At 41.7% G+C, this 22,844-nt stretch overlaps 1 protein-coding gene across 3 annotated transcripts in view; it reads right to left on the bottom strand.

The window, feature by feature from the left end:
- LOC119901222 (pre-B-cell leukemia transcription factor 1) overlaps positions 1 to 22,844 on the bottom strand; it is a 58,725-nt gene that overhangs the window by 13,816 nt on the left and 22,065 nt on the right. For all 3 annotated transcript variants that reach the window (XM_038716789.1, XM_038716791.1, XM_038716792.1), the window contains exon 3: positions 1,323 to 1,567. In XM_038716789.1, the coding sequence (XP_038572717.1) occupies positions 1,323 to 1,567 (245 nt within the window). The remainder of the gene's footprint in view (positions 1 to 1,322; positions 1,568 to 22,844) is intronic.

Raw genomic sequence — 22,844 nt, 5'->3', positions numbered from 1 at the left:
CCTATTCTGGGGTGAAAACACAAGTTGAAGTGAATTCTTACTGAGATTGACATATATTGAGGGTTGCCACCTGGTTAAAGGCTGATTTTGCCTCAGGATAAAATCCTGAATTAAAAACAAGAGCAATCAAAAGGTGGGATGATAGACCAGCTCAGCAATGATACAGTCTGTGAAATATATGTTAACAGCCATTAACTTTTTTTGTGTTAGAGGGTGTATCGAGCAGTAAAAGTGCAGAGACTTTTGCGAAGAGATGTCAGTGTAACAGTGAAAAACGACCATCACAATTCCCAAAAGGCTAAAGTGACATCACCAAATGTTTTGTTTTGTCCGGAAACTTTAAAATATTCACTTAACTACCAAGTAAGATAAAGAATAACAGCAAATCCTCATAAATGAGTAGCTGGGACAAGGGAACCTTCTGACTAACTGAATAATTGAGTAATTGTTTTCGGCTCTAAATGAATAGATAATAAGAGAATGCATCCACAAGTGTGCCCTAATGGTTCAGCAGAAAGCCAAGAACCATAAAGTGATGGAGTAACATCCACTGATGTATTAAAGGGGAAGTCCACAGATTTTAGGGACGAGTTTACTTTTAACTTTATTTCCAATTTATTTTTTTCTTCGTCACGCTCATGTCAACTGATGCTAATGGTTGAAGAGCACCCCGAGTTTTACATGTCAATGCCACTTGTTTTACAGGTTGTTGTGGTATCTAATGTTTTAAAGTCCACTACGGTTGACAATAAAGTGGTATTGTTTGTATTGTAATTAGGAAGAGAACCACTCTGCCTGTGAAATCTGTTGTTTGGCTGTGTAGCAGCTTTGTCAAGAATGAGAAAGTAACCCTACTGCTGCTGAAACAATTAGCCACTGATTCACATAACAATTGAAGCAAAGATGTTTGCTCTTTCCAGCCTCACAACTTTGTGGATTAGCTAAGCTTTTTTTTGCTTTTTGTTTTATATAATTGTACAATTGAATTTGGTTCCTGGACTGTTGCTCAGACAAAACAACCAATTTCAGCAAGTCACCTAGGGTTCTGGGAAACTGTGATGACATTTGTTTCGTTATTTTCTGTTTCCTCTACAGAAAATAATCAACAGATTCATCGATAATGGATTTAATCATTCAATCATCAATCAGCTCTAAACCCTAGTGATATCACTCAAGTGATTATCTACATTCTACACATTTTTAACAAGAAGCCTGCATTAAAAACGGTACTTTCACAGCTTATAACAATCAACGCTTCATTAAAAGTCAATAAAAATGAAACGTCTGATGTTGATATATCCAGTCAGGTCTGCTGTTCTCACCTGTTCATACTTCTCCAGCTCTGTGTGGTAGATCTGTCTGATCTGGGACAGCTTGGCCCTGTAGTCGGAGTGCTCTGCAGAGTTGTCTGCCCCTGCTCCTCCTGAGGCCGCTGCAGCAGCTGCCGCCGCCGCCGAGCCTCCGCCTTTCTCCGGACCGGAGACGCCCTCTGCCAGCAGCATGTTGTCCAGCCGCATGAGCTGGGGATCCGGGGGCTCCTCCTCCTGAGCGCCGCGGATACTCAGCACTACAGTGACAGGAGAAGGTCAGAGGTCAGTCTTAAAGGTCACACCTACAGTGGCGTGATGCACAGTAACAAGCTGTCAGCTGCGAAGCCTGACTGAGATGCACCCACACATCCACGGGCTCAGTGTGAGGGATGCAGCGTGTTGAAGCAAAGAGAGACACACATGCAGAGACTGTCTGTGGAAAGTGTGTGGACAATAATAAAGGAATAATGACTAAATACATAAGCAAGACTACTAAAACTGATTTGTTTATCCCTTGTTAAATGACAATGTTCTGACATTAAAAGGGAATTAGGGACCAAAATGTCTGTTTCAATTAATGTTAACAACAAATTAGCTGTGTATGTGTTGTATGATTGTTGAGGCTGATTTGGGCCACAGGTTTGATGATGAGTGGGAAGACGTTTTAGTCATTCAGTTAAAATTGAACGCATTTGTTGAATTGTGAAAGTTTGTCCAGTAGCATTGGGCATGACTTGTTGGACTCTTTCTCCTTCCACCAAAACCACAAAACTCTCCAGTCTCCACGAGGACGCCCTAGCCTCATCCACCTTAAAAGTCAGACTCTAGATTATATAAAATTGGGAACCCAGTCATCCACCCTCCTAAATCAACTAGTTGGCTGCTTTCATTAGAGCTGCAAGAAAAGTAATTTTGCATAATATTTAGACAATAAATGAAGCGCTTTGCTGGTTTATGATTGGAAAATGAATGTCTAAGACGTCACTTTGGGCTTTAGGACATTGTCATAGACATTTTATACAACAAGCAATTAACTGATTAATCAAGAAAATAATTGTCAGATTCATTTAAATTAAAATAATTGTAGGCCTACATTTGAATAACCTTCAACTTGAAAATATAAAGTACAGTATTTGGTAATGACAAGACAGAGAGATTTATATTAATTCTTTCTCTCACCTCTCCTTTCTTAGTGCTGGAATCACATCTATAATTAATTTATTTTCTTTGTCTCTCCTCTTTTCCTTCTTTTCATCTCTATCATTATTATTATTATTATTATTATTATTAAAGTAAAAAGAAAAGTAAATATGAGTTCTCTATAAAAATTTGCTTTGTGTACATTAAATATATACATAGATTTTATTATCATATGCCAGCCAATAAATTGTGGAAAGAAACAACATGGGCAGAGAAAAAGGGAATAATGAATGAATGAATTCACATCTAAAACAGCACAGTGTACAGAGTGATTCATATTAAGAGACCTGATGTGATCTGATGGAGCAAATGTTCACGTTCATTCTTTTATATCAAATTCCAATTGACATCTATTGCATGGTCCCAATCTTCCAGATTCATCAACGGTAATCTGGACGGATCCCTCTGCCTTCCACTAGAGGTCTCCCTCGCCATTCTTTAAAAGATGCAAGTCTCACCTTCCATTTTCTGAGGTGAAAACACTCCCTGGCTTTGACTCTTCCTCCTCCATATGAGAACCATCCATTTCAATATAAAACACCTTCTCCTTTGTGAAGCGTGGTGCTGCTAGGATCCAAATTGATCCCAGAGTGGACATCGAAAGTGCATCGATGGCAGCCGGCACTATCGTTACAGGGCCTCGGCCACAGTGCTAACACAAGCTCTGACTCTGTGGCTTTACACCCCGCGTGTGTCGATAGCCATTTAAAGCGTTACCATTTGTCATGTGTCTCACTGTCATTGAATCAGAAGGGACAGGCAGGGAGCACTTCATTAATTCAGAGACAATGGGAGTGCTTGGTGCATTAACCCCAGACTGTTGTCCGGGTTGGTAGGCCTGGGCAGCGGGTCACTGGGATGTGAATGAAGCCTGCTGTAGTAGTAGAGGAAGAGTGGGGGCTACCTCAGTCACCCCTCCCAGGCTTTAAGTGGACTGGAAATGCTAATATGGCAACTGTTGGTGAGTGGAAGAGGTCAGGGGGTCAGGCCACGGGCTCGGCGGGAGGTGGATTGAGTGTGGGAGGAGTGTTAGAGGAGGAGGAGGGGGGGGGTCTCTTGGGATGGCGAGACTGTACAAACATCCTGTCTCATTACCCAGACTCCTTCATCATCCTTGTAATGTATGGATGGGCTTGGAGGGGCAAATCTCAGATGGCTTCACACCCCACCTTACCTCCGCGCCGCCACGACTGCAGCCGCGTTATGACCCGATCAAACCTGCTCCATCAGAAACCCTAGACCCGCCTGTCCGCTTTAGTTAACGCACATCAGCAGAGGCCCCCACCCCACGCTCCCCGGCTCCTGAACACTCACCAGTATGGAGAGGCAGTTTTTCTCTATAGTTACCACCTCATAAATACCAGAATAAAGTGGGTGTTAAAATGAGAGCACACCACAATATCCCATGGAGGAAAATGAGCTGTAGTTTCTGGAAGTCATTTTCAGAACAAAAACAACTCAGCAGTACAGACTTAAGCAGAAAAAGACAGAAAACAATTTAGACAAAATCACACAATAACTACATCTAGTATTCCAGGGGGGATTAAAAATGTGTTACGATGTTCTGTATCGAGTTACAGAATGTCTCTTATTCTTAATTTTATTTCTAAATTTGACTTTGGACAGCTCACCTGACCCTGTAACTTGAATACACAGGTAGGAGGAAAGAGTGTTCCCAAAATACTAAGTAAAAGCACAATTTCAAGAGCACCACCGCACAAATGTAACGGAGGAAGGCCTTTTTAGATGTTTCTACCAAAAAACTGAGGCCAGATCTCTTCCCGAACCCATAAAACGTCTAGACTATCAAATGAATATGGAACATAAAACTTCCCTGTGTCCACAGAAATGATTCGATTCACGTCTGCCAAGTTCCAGCTTAACATTCATGAAGTGTTTATTTTACTTGGCTTGAAGCACCTCCAACATCAGTCTTATAAGAGCGGCTGTTGCAGGGGAAGGTCATTTCATAGGAGATCTCTTGGAAGGCAAAGAGAAAAAAACACTAGTAGGCTGACTTTGTTTTCAAAAGATGGAAAATAAAAAAAGGACCCAGACAAATGGAAAGCAAACGCCTACATTTAGCCGGGTAGGCTGGGTATTCAAAGCCAAGAATTGTGCTCAAAATAAATAGGTAAACGTGTCTTAAACTGACTATTAACACAAACTCCGACATGATCCCCAGGCCTTGCTTGTTGACGCATGTATACCCTCGCTAATCAGCCGCATATCGCATCCTCTGCTCGCACGCAGCACAGATCCCAGCTCCATACTTGCTGCTGATCCAGCTGTCTTGGAGAGCATCTGTCAGGAGGGACCCAGGAAGGAACAATGCATTACGCCATGTTGGCTGTGTACTGTCATCCCTCATTGACAGCACATTGTCACACTTACACAGTGTCCTCTGAGCTGGTAACAAGCTAAGTAGCTGCTGCCTATATTATCAGCTCTTCCTGCCGCCTCTTATCATACAATCTGATGGGAATCTGCTCCGAGTGGGGTTAATGTGGATTCTTGCGACAGTGTTCATTTTTTAATTTAAAAGACTAATCAGTGTGATCCTTACAACGCTGCGAGTCATACTGGTAACAATCTCGTGTCGTGCAATGGGTAGTTTCCCTACACGGAGAAAGCCCCAGACCTGCAGTGTTCAGAAGTGATGGAAGCGAATGATGATTTATTTATTCCACCCTGAACCTAAAGCACATAATTAAAACCATGGCGGGATTATCTCAAACAAATAAAATTAATAAAGAAAAGAAAGGGATAATGTGCCTCCATAAAATTGGCTTTGCTGTGGGTCATAATTACACGACTCAGTGAGGGCCACTTTATTGGCTAATGGCAGCCTAATTGATTCATCCTAATGTTTTTCGAGCCTTGGGTCTGCTGGGCACTCCCTGTCCAATAGTGCTGGTGAACTTACTTAGCCACCCGCAGACAAACATTGAAGGTTCTCCCAGGGATAAACAATTATCTGTGTGTGTGTGTGTGTGATTCGGACCCCCCCCCCCTTCGGTGAACACACGTTTTCTGTATGTCTCTAATGGATGCCATTTCCCTCTTGGAGGCATTTCAAAGATGGCTTGTTGTCAGACGATGCCTTATTCCTCCCTGCTGTTGCTGACAAGCAATTCTCGCAAGGATGCATGCACCGAGCTTTACTGCTTTGCTTTATTTCGTGCGCTAATACCATGGTTAATACAAACAAAAACATTCATACACTGGCTTCTGGTTCACTGCTAACATACAGAATGCAGGATTGTGGGGTGATGTTGGAAGGAAACCTCTACATCCTCTACAAGGATGGATTGGGTCAGTGTGGTGTGCACTGGTCGGTGGTTTTACTGCTCTGTGTGCACACAGCAGGAGAAAATGTCACCGACTGAGAGGACAAGAAAAGTAAACGGGAATGGGAGAACATGACATTTATTTAACCCCCGCAGCATCTGGCCTTTTACAAATCAAATCGATATTTAATAAAAGCCCTGGGCAATTGGCTTTTGGAGAGGTGGATGTTTAACTGTCTGGTTGTTTATCTGTAAATATTTATTTCATTCCCACACAGCTGAGAGAAAAAGCTTTTGGTCTTTTAGGATAAGGTCGAAATATCATGCTCGGATATGATTTACGCCCCTATTTGGGGGAGAGCAGCATGCCTAAACCTCCTACTTCTCCCCCCTCACTGCTTGATTTCAGCGAGCACACGTGTAAGAGTCTCTGTTCCCTATATTTTAGTCATTCGAGAAGATTGGCTCACGGCCTCATATGAAGATGGGTGTGGGTATTAAAATATTAATTGAACTACTAGCAACAGAGATACATCATTTCAATGCAGCTCTGAGTTTAGGGTGAGTCTTAATTGAACAAAAGCCCGAGAATATACTCTGTCTTCCCTCTGAAGGGGAATGAACCGTGGCAAAACAACAGTGGGCTGGCAGCCTGGGGCTAGCATCATAACTAGCTTCTTTGGAGAATTGTCATCACTGGGGAAGGACACAGGTCTGTTACAGATTGTCACATCATCTCACCATACATGACAGGGGTTCATAAATGTGAGAAATATTAAAATTGACAGCAAATACAAGCAAGATCCAGGTCTAAAAATACACTTTTGAGTCAGTGACAATATTTGGGATCGTATTAAAAGCTTGTCAGGGGATTAAGATTTCTTCCAGGACAGTGCTTGCATCTTCAAAATGATTCAGTTTTTTTCATGGCATAACAATATCAGACTCAAAGAGTTACGGCACACCATGCTCTGCAGTCCAGATATCTCATCCTATCAGATTAACAGAGCCAAATAGCAGGCTGTCAAAAACTATTACCATATGTAATCCCCTTCTAGATTTCGAAGGCATGTCGACAGGGACTGTTGGCATGGCAGCCTGTCATGGCGATCGGGTGATTGGGGGAAAGCCTGATGTTTAATTAATGATGCTGGGCTGTTCTGTCACAGTTAGCGAGATGGACGGTCAAATATAAAGGCCTCTGACAGAGATTGGGTGCCTTAGTTCAAACCGGGGGACACCTTTAGAGGCCCTCCGTTCTGCACCCAGATGCTGAAATGTGAACCGCAGTGTTACATCGCGGGCAGCAGCACAGGGAGGCCAAAAGTGACACGCAATGCCAGTCAGGTGACAGCATGTTCAGGGAGATCAACTACCGCCTGGCTTGACATTTCTAAGAGCACTTTGATCAGAAAGGTGAGGGGCAGACTTTATAGTCACAGCCTGTGATGTTTTCTTATCAGCTTTTCTGTTCTGTTGCTGAATATCACCCAATAGTAATTCTGCATATACACAGCTTATTCAAACTTGTGCTGTGGTTAGGCTGGTCTTTCCTGAGAAAAATCATCTGGCACACAGGAAGCATCACTTCCTGTGTCTGTAGCAGCAGCTAAAGTAGTTTGCTTGAGTAGGAAAAGGAGAAGAAGTAGGTTGTCAGCATTAGCAGCAACCACCATTTCTGTCACTTTATTATTTGAAAGTTATTTCCAAATTGGATATTCAATCTGTAATGCTCTGTTTGAATTCAATCCTTCACAGTATACATGCAAGGCTACTGTTGGTCTCTTTACTCACGCACAATGGTGAACACTAGTGAGCTGTGTCAAAAAAAATTGGAGAAGAAAGGAAGCATTACGGATACGACGGAAAAAGGCGGCTAATGGTAAGGGCTGTTTGCAGCTGCTAACGCCAATGTTAGCTTGTCACTCAGCCACCACGTCTATGCCACAAAGACATTGTTTAGGATTTGGGTTCATTACATGTTAGGTGAAAAACTTGATTTTGGGGGAAATAATGTAATGCCCTTTCACCCACGAGACTCAATCTTCATCAAAAGAAAAATCAAGAAAAAGGAGGCACATACACAAACTGTCAGGAGAGTGCAGTTCAACACGACATTAGCGTTAGTAGTTTTTTGTAAATTAAGTAAGCAAAATTGTAAAATATGCAGTAATGACACTATATTATTATTGCTTTTATGATTCCCCCAAAAGTCGTATAAGACACTTAAATCATCGCTGTGTAATATATTTTGGAGTTATCCAATAAAATCAGCACATGACAAAAAATAAATGTGTCTTATCTCAAATGTTTACAATGATATTCAGCATGTAATACAAAATAGAGTTGTGATGTAATCTTGCCTTGAATAGTGAGCCCATCCTTAAAAATTTGACTTGAAAGCCAAATCCTTTTGCATAATTAACCCTTTCGGGTCAGGCTGTGGTCGGCCTGTCTGCTTGAATTTACAGTGACAGCCCTGGCCCTATTTGTTTGCATTGGTGCTTCAGTGGGCACACTTCGTTGTGGCTTCAGCAGTTAATAAATCACAGTGGAAGCCCCCTCTCTCGACGCCGGCCTGTGCTACGGTGGTCCTGTCACAAGGCAGGCACCAGCGCTGAAGCGACAGCTACATGCTAATTCAACATCGGCATAATTCATTATACAGTCGCAAGTGTACTGGAATGGAAAGAGAACCAACATACACCAGGAGGAAGACGACAGGCATCAAACTGTTAAATCCTGCTCCCCTTAAGTCCCCTCTGTTTGCCTTTGTAAAGTCTTTAAACTCCTGCCAGCAATATAAAATTATACCACATATTATCTATGCACAGAAAAAGCTTTGGGATGTGTAAAGAATAAAATATTATTTTTTACTGCAGTTACTTTCCACGTGCAGACACAGAGTCATGTCATTTGTTTTAAGGGGAAAAGGGTTAACAGGCAATATCAGAGGTATAAGAGGTTAATGGACAAGGAAGACAATTAAGAACGATGTGAGCACCTTAACGGTGTTGTTAAAAAGAAATTTGCCTTTTTATGAAATATGGTAATATATATCTATACAGCCACTTCCTGTTAGGCATACAAAAGCCAATGTAAAATGACATATCAAAAGGTAGAATGGGAGCTATTGCACTAAAGGGGAAATTAAGAAAAAGATAATGAGTCAATTAAACTGATAAGGCCTTGTGCTCTTCAGAGGGTGAAAACCAAGGGGAGTGGAGCTGACAGCCTTCACATTAAAGCGCTTTGCCGCCTTCTCATCCTCTATGTGGCCCTTCTGCTTTGTAACCACCAGTTCAGGAGAGAGAGAAGCATCATAGTCCCAGTTAAGAAATACTGATTATGCACACCCACCGTCATCAGCAGATACCACTAATGAAGGTAATTAGAATTTGGTCCACCAAGGCCTTAGGGCCACTATTAACGACGTAGTCTTTGGCACAGTGGTCAAACACTTACTTCCTAATACATACGTTCGTGTAGCAAAGTTGTTTTTTTTCTTGAGCATGAAAGCTCATTCTTGATCTTGGTAATAGTACTTGTACCACTTCACTAAAGGACAAGCCTATCATCAACATGCAAGAAGTAGCGGCCCCTTCAAGCTAGCTAGTATAAACCCATGTATAAAACCTTTTCATGGACAGATAAAGGACACAAAACAGTGTGATAATTATAATTACACCAAAAAATTTAAATATAACTAAGAATTAAATCAAAAATTATGGATGTATCTGCATTGTTGTGGACATGTCTGAGCCTGGACCCAGGAAAAGCATCTGTCAAAGTCAAATTGTCTTTCCAATTTTATTGGCTCTCACAGCATGTTGCTGGATGATGATACAAGACCAGCGGCATAAGTTTGACTTTAAAACTCTGCTCTGCTATGTGACAGGCCCTCTGCTCTGGCTGCAGACGAGGCTCATTGGAATAGTATACAGTGAAAAAGTATGTAGCCTGTTATTTTCTGCATAGCTGGTGTCCATGTGATTGCTCTCCTACAGTCATTTTACAGTATTCTATATATCCTGCCAGGAACATATTCTAACACTGTACCACTAGGGGTTATGGTTATGTTCTTTAACATGACCAGCCCTCTATTCATGGATCCATAAAGAATTCGGTACCGTTTATTATCCGTAGATGCCAGAAATAAACTCAAAATACACAACAGTAAAAGATATTCCTCACATACCGCGGGATACTTGCTCTCATTTGCTTTCTGATTGGCCTTTTGAAACATAAAATTTGGATAATTTTATACCTGTGGTCTGTCTCCACTGATTCTGAATTCCTGAACACAATGCTATCACATTGTAGGTGTTGTTGACCAAATTGGCAATGCAGGATAGTGAATTAAAACCAGTTCATCCCTCAGTGAAGGGCTCATTCCACTCTACAACTTCTCAGCCCACATGAAGGATGTGTAGCAGTTAAAGAGCATCCAGACAAGTGTCCTGTGTGTCCCACATGAGATAGCAAACGTCCAGCAGCCTGCACCAGGCTGGGGCCCATCCATGGCCTTGGGCATTGTGTTGACTGGGCCTGCCATGTCATTAACAGTCGCCTTGATCTGCTCTACCTTATTAAAGCCATTCCTTCAGGAGAGCAGACGAGCATGTCAGTGTGAAACCAGGCCAAGGAGGGAAGGTGACCACACTGCCACCCTCAGCTTGTGCGGGGGTGGGGGGGGTGGGGGGTGGGGGTACGAGCAAAGTGCAGCGGCTTTGTTGTCAGCCTCACCCCGGACCCCCTGATGTCCCTGTGATTCCCTTGTCAGTCTGTGTTAATGGAACTCACAGTGGTTATGCTCCTTCACATTCTTATCTCCTGTAGCAGGACAGTCGCACAGCCCAGCAGTGTCTGTTTAGCCTCGGCTGACCAGGAAAGACCAACTGATGTGTTGAATATTGACAATGTCTATCCTGTCAGCAAGATAGAATGACTCCTATTTAGGAATGCTGAAACTCAAACAATCTACACATACCTTCAGTACAAATTGGCCTCGTACTATTTGACCAGTATTAACTGATGCAGAGAATTAATAGAGTTTAACTTCCTTTGACCGGTATGCTCATGAGTAAAAAAGTTACAGCATAAACCCGCAGAAACACCCGACTAGTGAAGCGTGGTGGCTTCCAGCTCTGTCCCATTCCATCTATCTGACTATACACACTTGTGTGGCATTTTTCACCGAGCGCAGCTCTCCTACTGCCAACCAGTTTATGTAAAAGTGATTAACAGTAATTAATCCTTAATCACCATGATTAGCCAAGTCGCAGTAAATTAAGCCACATCTGGAGCAGCTGAGGGCTCATGAGTGGCAGCAGGCATGCGGAGTGTGAATGCCACTGTTTACTGAGGTCTACCTGAAACAGCTGAAAGCCAACAGCACACGGCTCATCTCAGCTGTTTTGTTTGGGCTTTTTGTTGTTCAGTGGCATGTAAATTCAGATAGTACCCCTCTGAAGAAAAATCCTTTTATACTTTTGTAAATGTCCAAAATCAGAGAATGCAATTAGATTCATACAATCATACATGTTTGTGCAGTAATCATTATTATTAATATGCAACTACTATTACTGTGCTATTAGGGTGGAGTATCGTTTGGATTTCTTTCGATTCCAGTTCTTATCGATTGTAGTAAAGTGTTTACTTTGACTTTAATTGTTTAATTAAAATACCATTTACAAAGTAATACAACAAAAACACATGCTCCACAGTCAGTACATTCTTGTGGATGCTGTGGCATTTGACAGTTTTCTCTTTTGTCATCTTCCCCTTCATTGCCAAAGAGAACGGTGTGTCCCTGGCTGTACTGGAGGTGCTAGCGCTGGCTGATGACACACTCTAGGAGCTAGGAGACGCCGTGCTGCCTTGGTCAAATTTGATGTGCAACCCGACTAATTAGCTTCCCGCGTGCATTGCCCTTTGCCATGTCGTTTTCGTTAATAAAGTGAAGCCACACTTTTGAGCGTTTATCACGATCCATCTTTCCCTGCTGTTGTGATGTTAGCCATGCATGCTCGTATCTAAACAAATTAACACGCTGTTGCGTTGATGCGTGATGTAGACAGGTCCTGGCAGATAGCCACGTCCTTATAGATATGCAGCCTTTGTTTGCAATAATAGAGGGTTATCGCGTTTAGGAACCTGTAAGGAGAAGCCAAATGAAAAAATGTTAACGGGAATCCGGCTCTTGGCATTTGGATTTGGATTCGGTTCTAATTTAGAACTGGTTTTTGGTTCCCATCCCAACAAAGAGACGAGTTGAACAAACTCAACACAGTGTTGTAACAAAAGATACTGGATTTTTGAGGCTGATCCAATATTTGACAGTTTGAAAAATCTGATAAAAATCAATATCCACTTTTTACATAAACTCTAGATGAGTAACAATCTTTGATTAGACATCCAAGTGTGTCCACATATAGCATCCTGCAACCTGAAAATATTAATACATCTATAAATAAGTAGATACACTTTCTTTTGAGTGGCTTCTTTATATGATGATGAGCATGGTGATTTCTATCCTGTAATCTTTTCTGCAGAAGCCAATTAAAATTCCAGCATGACTTTGTTTACCTGAAAGCTATTTTTAACTAACTATAACCACTCAAAACCTGCTGTATGAGATCTAAACAACATATTTTATAAAGTACATCCAGGATTTACTTGCTGTTGCATAAATGTTGTAATTTTGAATTGAGCACTTGTTCCCAATAAATAGGGAAATATGACTTAATGAGTTACATTTTCTTTCTTTTTTCTTGACAAGTGACCAAAAGCATCATGATAGTAACTGATAGTAAGATTTAATTTCTATTTATTCTTATCATTTAACATTCTAGCTGCAAATATTAAGTGCTGACTTAACTGACTATGTCTTGAGTCCCTATTTGTGTATAAATATGACAAAAAAAAGTATTATTATTTATTAGTATAAATGTTGTATCTTGGGGTCTATGTATACATTTTATGGAAATCTGTATTGACCAAAACAGCCTTCTAAGAAAACCAGAAACTGACCTTCACCATCTACAGTATACAGACACCACAGCAGATTCCCAACACTCACAAGGACACACACAAACACACACACACACACAGTCCCCGCGCCCTGTGTGTACCCGTGCTGCATTGTTGATTGGCCTGAAGATGTCTCGTGTGTAGCAGCAGCAGCGGCGGCGCCTCTCTGTAGCTTTTTCCTGCCAGATAAATGATGCAGGAGGACTGGTTGTGTGCCGGGGAACTGGTTCCATCACAGCGGGTGTGCTGTTTCTCTTAGCCCAATGTTTCTCTTGTGCCCCCCTGGAGAGTTTTCTCCCTGCGCCCTAGTCTCTCCCTGTTACACAGCTCCAGATTAATTACACACTTTAATGAGCTGAATTATTAATGGGGCTCTTACTTGGCAGTTTAAGGAAATGCAGAGGAGAAGACAGCGTTGAGCATCGGGAATCGGGGCTCTCATTAAAACATCACACAACGCCTTTGGGAGCGGTGTTATTTAGCCGGAGAAATAATAGGATTTGGTATTTTACATATCAGGAACAGTGAAGCTCCTTGAGCATGAATCCACAGCGAGGAATAGAGAGAAGAGCAAAGGCTCGTGCACAACATTATGTCATTATGATTGCAGGCATGTGGAAAATGAAAGGCCATCTACTGCAGCCGCTAGAAAAGGTTTCCTTTCTGATTGTTCAGCACAGATGGGAGCAATATTATCTGAAATGAGGGGGACTAAAGCAGAAGTGAAATGAACGAAAAGAATATCCAGGTGAATATGTCATATTCACTTCTCCCTCGAAAAGGACAGCTTTTATCTTGCACAACTGTAACACTTAGGGCGGCGAGGATGTTCATCAAAATCAGGAATGTGGGAAAATGGCATTATGAAAGCTGCAAAAAGCTGCAGGAAAATGAGATTATTCACATAATATCACACTTGCTGACAAGAGAAAATCCCACGGTGAAGAGACAGGAAATGAAACCAGGAAACAAGTTTCAGAGTTCCTGCGAGTCTAAATTTATATTTCTGCTGGAACAAAATTCAATCTCCTCACCACGTCTATGTGTGATGAGTGTATACGCATGTGTGTGATGTATTCAATAAGAAGGTTACAACATTGGGAACACGCCCAACACTGTGAAGCATTGCTCACATATATGATCTGACAATGAATTTGTTCTCTGAATACACTTTAATGTGTCGGAGAACAGAACTATCTCCTTTTTGACAAAGCATCTTTATTGAGAAGCTGCTCATATTTCAGATGTGATGATTGGGTTTATCAGACAGGCTTCGCTGTGACGGCTGCTGCACTAACATGTCTTGAGAGCACCGAGCGGCTTTCACGCTCGCTCGTGGAATCCACAGTGGGATCCCAGGGGATCTCTCTCTCTCTATTTGTGTACAAGCTGCTGCCAGTGCTGACTGTTCCTGGTGTTTGGGTGGAAACAATAACAGCCTCATTGCACAGTCAGATTATATTACAGCGCAACTCTCTGCACAGCTTGGAGTCTCAATGGATTTTGGCTCGATTGCCATATTTGGGAAGACACGTCAGGAGAACTGATGACATAGCGGCTGACAAATTAGATTGAAATCTGAATGATGACTTCGCCTCTGTGTCTCAGTGAACCAGCATATTAACACAAGTCACTGATTAGTAACCACCGTGAAAAGTAATCAGATGACCTAGAATGGCCTGGGTGGCTGTGCAGGCAGGGCGTCTAGATGGGACAGTGTCTTTGTGCAGCCCTGCAGCACCAGACACAAAGCCCTGGGGACACTGCTACCGCCGCACAGCTAAACACCCCCCTGTAGCCAGGATGAAAACCACACAAGTTCCTGGTCAGGATAATAATAAAAAAGAGCAGAGCGGCTCATTACGTGGGTCCTATTTGGGTCAGGAAGCAGATGCAAATGTAGGTCAGAAGGAACCCCTGTTGTCAATCAAGAAAGAAGAGAGAACAGTGTGGAGTAATGGAGGAGGATAGAAAGAGTGTCTCCCCCAGTGAAAGATCATGCCTGCTGCTCTCCACAGCCCATCCCCTAGGACAGAGGGTATCAAATCATATGCAGAGGAGGGGAGTGGTGCTAAGCTTCAATGAGGAAACTTAATTAGACTCACGCTTGTGAGGTTAATTTAAGCTAACTGGCACGAGTGAAAAGGCATTACAATTTTTCTGTAGCAGGACGGATCCAACATCAAGCTCTGTTTTCAGTTCCCGTGTCACCGGACCATATATCAGCACCGCACCAATAAAGCTGTTTCCCATCTTGCCTATCCTGCATGTTTTGCAATTGGATGATGAGGCCAGTCTGACCTACATGCTGCAGACCTCCAGAGAGCCCAGGATCTAAGTCCTCCACCAGCCTGAGAGGGAGTAAACACGTTAAGTGACCTTGAGGCAAAGTGCGCTGTCACATATCCATGCTTGAATTCCTTTAAGATGACTTGTGTTTTTTCTTTTTAAGTGCAGAAATGTTGAAGTGCATCATCTTTTCTTCCTCTTGCACTTTTGGCCAATTCCAGCTCCTCTCGGAAAATCTCAGCAGCAGCAGCAGCTCCTCCAACTCTGTAGCACTTCATTTCACCTCACACTGAGCTTAGATGCAGCGCTAACTGCCTAGAGGTTGACACTTGTCTGAATAATGTTATGCTAATGCTCTAGTCTACCTGTATTTACCCCTAAGTGCAGCAAGCAATCTGTTGATTGCGAGAAAGCAATTTCCCTGAAAGAGGGGGAGAGCGGGAGAGAGAAAGACTGAATGAGAGGGTAACAAGAGATCTTCTTTAAGCTGCGGCAAAAGCAATTTACAGAGGACGACAATTTTCTCTGGCTGTGAAAGGAGCCTCTCTAATTGTGCCGACGCAGAGCCATCAAGATGGGGATACAGAAAATAGCAGAGCAGGCTCGCACGTATCCCAGAGCAACTTAGAGGTATACACAGGAAAACAGCTATAAAACCTTCCTTTTATTTAGTCAGGATTTTCTCTTTGATAATAAATTAAGATCCCCATTGGTACTGTAGATAAAAAGAATAGCTTACACAAACATAGTAACAGCTTGGGCACATTGTGTTTTCCAACTCAGGCTAATTACCTTTAGGTTATACACAACAAACTACAACCAAATGTAATGGCATGTATAAGAGAGAACGGCCTCCATCTCCTTGCTCTTGTTTATTTTCTGATGCACAGACATAATACAACTCCAAATGCTATAATGATGAATGAGGACATTGTCCTTTAATTTGTTTGCTGGTCCTTGTGCTGCCCAAGAAGGCAGATGTAGAAATTAATTGCTCTTTCTGTCAAGGAATGAGGTGTTGGTGTAAATGTGTGTATGTGCGTGCGTGCGTGCATGCGTGTGTGGGTGTGACAAGGCTTCTAAAAATAAAGTAGCAGAACCGCGTGTGTGTGCGTGTGGTGCCAGATTGGGCTCAGTGCTGTGCTCGTCTCGCTCTGGCTCGACTTCTATCTGCCCGTGTGATAAAGCTGCTAACAGGCCTTTATCGGGGAGCAAGGGGAAATATGCTCCTGCCAGATTAGGCCCCAGACTCTGCCAAGGTTATAAACAGCCTGTTATCTGTGTCCCAAACAGAGTAATCCACGCTCTATCAGCACCCAAACATATGGGCCACACAGAGCAGAGATAGCCTCTGATGGACACTTGGTTTTAATTGCAATGAGAGCCAGTGGAGCATCGCTGGGAGAGAAAAAAGGACATAAAAAAGGTCTGTTATTGTGGACATGTCCCAGCCCCGGTGTAGCTGGCCAACATTCACAAAGACCAACCTCGACCTTTCTGCAGTGCTGCACCTGCTCCTTCCTGTGCTCTCAGGCGATAGCATGATGAGCAGGGCAGCGTCAATGTTACATTTCCAGGAATCTATTAAATCCCTGCTGGATATTTGTTTCCCACTCAAATTAATATTTTCCCTTTTCATCCGATGTCATTTGGTGTCTTTGTGCATTTCGCCGGCATGCTTAATTAGATCTTGGCAGCAGTAAGTATGCATTAATTTGATTAGGCGCTGATGGGCTATTTTCAGTGCTCAACACAACGCAGGCTATTCTTCAGCTGATGCTTCACAAAACATCAGTTCTCAGATGCACTCTGTCTCCCTAATCAATAGCAAACTTAAACTTCCCCAGACACGGTCTTAGTAAACAAGGGCCACTCAGACGCTCTGTCTTTCAGCACAAAACACACACTCAAATATACTCAGTGAAAGACTAAGTGAAGTGAGGACAGCAGACAGATATGATAGAAGAGCTAGTGAGTCTTTCAGCCCTGCAGGAACTGTGTGTGATGACTGCTGCTAAATAATTATATTTATATTTGAGCGCCACAGTTTAGGCCAATGAATACCTCATCTTTTTGTTTTTTAGTCCACATCTTGCCCGCATTAATTGATATTTTTGACCACTGTTGGATGCACAACTTTGACATATCATCATATTATAAAGTTCTTTTGGCAAATGTGTTAGCAACAGTTGCCTATTTACACATCTATTAGAGCTGTGGGTCGTAAAACTAATACAAAGAGCTACAGATGCTCATCTTTCATTCTTCAAAATTTATTGGTAAGCAAAACAACATGCTGTTTTAACTTTGAATTTTTAGTGCAATGAGGGATTACTACTGATATTTTGAGAGTGCTAACTCCCTCAAAGTAAAGTGTTTTAGAAAATCTGGGTAAACTGTTGGCTTCTTTAAAACGTCTCTGGTTGTCTGACCACTCCACTATTTTTTGATCAATTTTGTGAGTACAGTGTTATCTGGAACTGCACCAATAAGTCGACTAATCAATTAGTCGATCAACACATATTTATTCAGCAAATATTTTAATAATTGACAAATTGTTTAAGTGTTTTAAAACCTTCCCTAGCTCCTTATTTGTGAGGATTCGCTGCTTTTCTTTTTGCTGTTTTACACACAATACGCAATAAGCAAATAATCTGAAGTCATGTCATGAAGATGGTTTTAGGAAACTTTGATGGGTATTTCTCAAAATGTTTTGACATGTTATAGCCCACACGATTAATTGATGAATCGGGAACATAATCAGCATTATTTGATAATGAAAGTAAACTTTAGTTGCAGCCCAAGTGTTGTCATAACCAACAGAAATGATGGAAACTATGAAGGTATCACCCATCAAGTTGTATATAAAGCAGAATGATCCTTTTGCTCATGATACCTAACTAACAAAAATATACGCAATGGTTATCATTATGACACTATTACTTGTATTTCATCACGGTGTAGGTAAACTAGGCTGTACACTCACAACATTCACCCCTTTCTCTTTAAGGCACAAGCCGAAACGAGCAGCAGCTCCTGTGTTAATGAGGATTGAGGTAAATCAGGGGGAGATTTAGACCCTCTACTACTCTCTGTCTCCTCATATAAGCAGCAGGCTGCTCTTTCTGTTGGCAGAGCTGTGATCTGAATACCTCTGCCTTCATAAAAGATTCAGGCCTTATTGACTTCCTACTTTGGTTTCCCCGCAGAGCTTACCTCCTCTGCTCCTTTTAAATTCTGCTCTCGTGGCTGAGGATGCGCACCTGCCTCGGGAAAAAAAGTCTCCGACTTAAGACAGTGCTTTTATAGCCTTCCCTGAACCGCTTTCAGAACATGCAGGAAATGGATACCCCATCTCAGTACATAATCGGAAGATGGCTCTCAAAAAAAATCAAATCCTGTGCATCCAATAAACTGAAATAATAAACATTACAGAGCCGGTTTTGAACCACTGTATTGTTAAATTTACTAATCACTCAGCTGTTACTGTCTAACAGGGTCAGCAGGGGATTATTGGCATTATAAAATGCCACATCACATCTGTTATGCTAAATATTGATATGTCATGTTCCTTTTATTTCAGCATCTGTTACCTGCTCTTTACTGCACATCATTACCGAATGACTGCAGCATTAAAACCACACAGGCTGAGCTTGTCTGTCTCTCTATACAATATTTCAAAACACAACACACACAAAAGGGCACAAAGTCTAATAAATTCCTCATTTTATATACTGCCTCCACATAAGTCCTGTCCAATAAAGTTTCAAATGTCATGAAGGACCTTTAATATAGAATATAGTATAAACTTGAACCACAAAAACCACACAGCGCTCTGTCCCTTATCTTTTTATCCTATAAAGTTTGATATCTTTGAATCAACTATAAAATGGTTTGGAAACTGTCAACAAGGGGATAATTGGCAGAGTTTATTGTTATGGTGATATGTCCCAACAGGCTCATTTCTCTTAGCCAACAGTAAATGAGAAAACTCTATACTAAACAGTGTCGTCTTTCATTACGCATGTGCAGAATTAAATAGTCTAAAAACAGAACTTCAGTGAAAATAAGGACAAAAACAATGACTTTATAAAATAAGGATGTAGTCTCAGGTTGTTGCTTGTGTAAGATAAGTAAAAAAAACCCCAACAAAATAGCCAAAAGAAATGTCTAATTCAAACAGCGCAGCGTGTTCTTGACCTCTAAAAGCAGCACTAACCTTCTACCCAGCATTTCCGAGTAGCGACAAACTGGTCGAACAAACAAAAAGCAGACCAGCATCTCCAAGGCGAAGCATTTCACACTTGGGTAGAGGCAGAGGACGGGCCTTTAATGACACACAGTCCCCCCAGTCACCTAGAATGAACACGCAGCGCTGGAAATAGACCGGAAACTCAGCCTCCACGCGGGCCAGAAACCTGGTGATGCCTGCCTGCCAAACAAATCCTACCACTGCAGAGAGAGGCAAACCCCCAACTATGTCTCAATCATACAAACCAACCATGATCGAAGCATGTTATTCACCGAGTTATAATGCTGACACCGTCACTGGGTGAAGCGTGCACACACTGCAGCGCACTTGTGCAGCTGATGTGCTCTCCAGTGATGTGTGATAACAACGTATATGGCACAAAGCCCATCCTTGGATTTTCTGTCCATGTTGTGTGCAGCTACCAACAAAACACTACCCTTGCTGTTCAACAAAATCCTCATCATAACCGAGAGATTGTTCATGTTGCTCCTTTATCAAATCCTAAATAGGATGTGAAGTTTACAGTTACAGTAAATCCCAAGCACCCAGTTTGCGATAGGGCTGGGTATTAAAATGATGCTATACTAGTAGACTATCAAAGAATTCAAGCAGCAACAAGGATTCTACTAGGAAACCTAATTCCCTTTTAAATACAATATAAATAAACATTAAATCTTTATTTTCTTCTTATTATTATTTTTTAATTAAAGAGTTATAAGACAATAATGATGAGTTGATCCACAGTAAAAGTATAGATATCTTTCTTTTTCTTAATTGTGAAGATTAGATGCTGCTTTTTTCTTATGGGGTTATAAGCTGAACATCTTTGGTCAGACAAAACGAGCAATTTGAAAAAGTTTCAAATAATCACGAAGCATTTGATCAAAGAATAAGTAAAGACCAGAATGAATTTAGCCAGACATTTGGCGCCAGCTGTTGGTACTCGGTGCTATGGACACATTTTAAGGTTCAATACTAAGCCCTTATAAGCACCTGTATTTCGGATTTAGTTTTGAATCATTAGTGCCATTGACTTTTATACACATTTAACATGAAATATAGGTCACTTATATTGTATTAATACTGAGTGCTTTCCTATTGATTGTGCTCCCTTGCCAGTGGAAGCGACATGGCTGGTTTGCTGCTTGGAGACAGGCCATTTCATACATAAAGTAACTTCACCTGTGCCTCTGTGCAAAGACTCCCAGTATTGAATTCCACCTCCCAAAATGGATTCCCCCCCTCCAGCACTAAAGTCCCTGGCTTCCACCAGTCTGCTATGACAAAGGGAGTAAAGGCAAGCAGCACTGGGGTTAAGGCTCTAGTCTCCTAATGAGCTTCTCTGTTCCAGTATGTTGCATAAACCCATTACCTCCCAGCACATTACCTCATTCATTTCTTATATGTGGATAGCTTCCCACTCCCAAGAGCATGGCATTTCAGACACGGCTCATGGTATACTGTATGCACATACGCACTTGTACAGTCTCACAGTAAAAGTCTAAAATTGTTTCTGTTTCACATAGCCATTGAGTTGACCCTGAGATATCAGGCAAACACTGAGGGGGAAAAAACAAACTCTACTGGCAGGAGCTCTATTATTCAGAGAAAAGACAACAAGAGAAAAACAGAAAGAGAGAAGGAAAGAAAATGTCTCCCCTTGCAGTAGAATTATCTCAGTATGTGGCAACTATTGCAGTGTAGGATGAAAGATGCAGGTGGTAGTGAGCTCGACTGAGCCTCCAGCTAATCTGCGGATGCAATCCAGGATGATTGTGTACCCAGAATCCCTTTCAATTTGCCTGATGGTCCAGTACAGTAAATTCTCAAACAAATGCAGGGATTCAAAAAAAGCAAGTCTCACACTATAGCATGAACACACAGTTCATGCAGTTACAAATACAGGCCGGGTGAAAAACACATTGGGGTTTGGGGTAGCGGGGGGGGTGGACTTACCCCCCTGTAATGGCTCACACTATAATGGCTCACATGGTAAATTCTGAATAATGTGCCTTTCCACAGCACTTATTTCATCAGTTCACTAGTTATTTCTAATTGTTTCTATTTTTGCAGTTTTTTTCAATCACTGTTAAATTACTGCAAATAAAACTCGGCACTTAATGTGAAGTGTTGTTGAGTTTTATTGACATAAACTTAACTGGGATTCAAACAAACAGCAAAGTAGAACAGGAATTTCTCTTATCAACAAAAATACTGTTTTCATTCAGTAATTTTTTCCCAATTGTTTCTAATTTGCCATTTTTCTTATCATTACTACTACTGATCAACACAGCACGTCCTACACTACTTGTTTTAAAAGGATACCAGGAGACGGTGGGGTTATGCTGTTCGAACCACTGAAAGGCTTTTGATGTGAAACATCTGAACAGATTGTGTAGAGTTTTACTGATAATATCTTATCACTGACTTAAAACAGCAACATAGAAGTCACGGGAATTAATTAGTGAAAGACATCAAAAAAAGAGAGAAGGTCAGGGCAACTGAGTGGGGAGTATGATTATCTTCCACGGGTGCAATTAGGGCTGAGGAATGTACATTATCCTCAAATTTAAAAAAGAATTATATGTAAAGATTGGGACAAAATATACTTGTAACAGTAAAGGGAACAGAAATAAATCTACACACTCTCCAGTCTCGATTCTTAAGCATGTGGAGGACACTTTGACCCACAAAGACTATCAAATAATCAGTTGTAACAAACCACTTTATAGAGTGTTGTGTTGATTGATTGTCTGTGCTGAATAAATCTTGTAAGTTATCAATTAGGTCATACTAATCCTCTGCCTTTTCTCAACCAGAGAATATTTATGCCTGTGGAAGACAACATTAAATTACTGCGACAGCCGTCGCTGTTCACAGCAGCTTCATGTGTGTTGCAAACCAAGGACATGCTAGCTCGCACTCGCAGAAGGATTTATTCAAATTCACCGACACCTTGGTTGGAAATCGGTCGGGTCTTAATTTCAGCTCGGTGTCAGAACACTTTATTTTGTCACCATAAATCAACAGTGAGCCCAGAAACAATGGGCTTATTTCTCATGCGAGCAGCAGCTCATTCCACACTGCAGAGGGAGACTGTGACTCTGAATAAAGTACTCAATATGGCACCAGTGTTTACATGGATATCAATATTTAATCAGAGTTAAAGGCAGCTGCAATTCACAGAGACAATGGATGGAGTTTATATGGAGCACCGTTGCCATCAGCCAAACAGTTTGCGGAGTTTGCATGACTTCCTTGGCACTTCAATGAATAAATACACAATGACATCAAATCAAGGCCAAGTGGGACTCCATACCCTGAGCCTGTACGCAATAACTAAATCTTCTTACATTACAAGTGATGATGGGAATAACGTGAGATCCTGCCTTGTGTTTAGTTGATTGATCACTCATTTCTCCCACTTCTATGGCAACCAGCGCCAAGGACACTTATATCTGTTGTTGACGT

The sequence above is a fragment of the Micropterus salmoides genome, unplaced genomic scaffold, assembly GCF_014851395.1.
Source record: "Micropterus salmoides isolate LMB-PRFRI ecotype aquatic unplaced genomic scaffold, ASM1485139v1 Ms_hic_scaffold_13, whole genome shotgun sequence".
NCBI classification, from domain to species: domain Eukaryota; kingdom Metazoa; phylum Chordata; class Actinopteri; order Centrarchiformes; family Centrarchidae; genus Micropterus; species Micropterus salmoides.
Note: the sequence above shows the minus strand (reverse complement) of the source record. Positions and strands in the feature narration are given on the sequence as shown.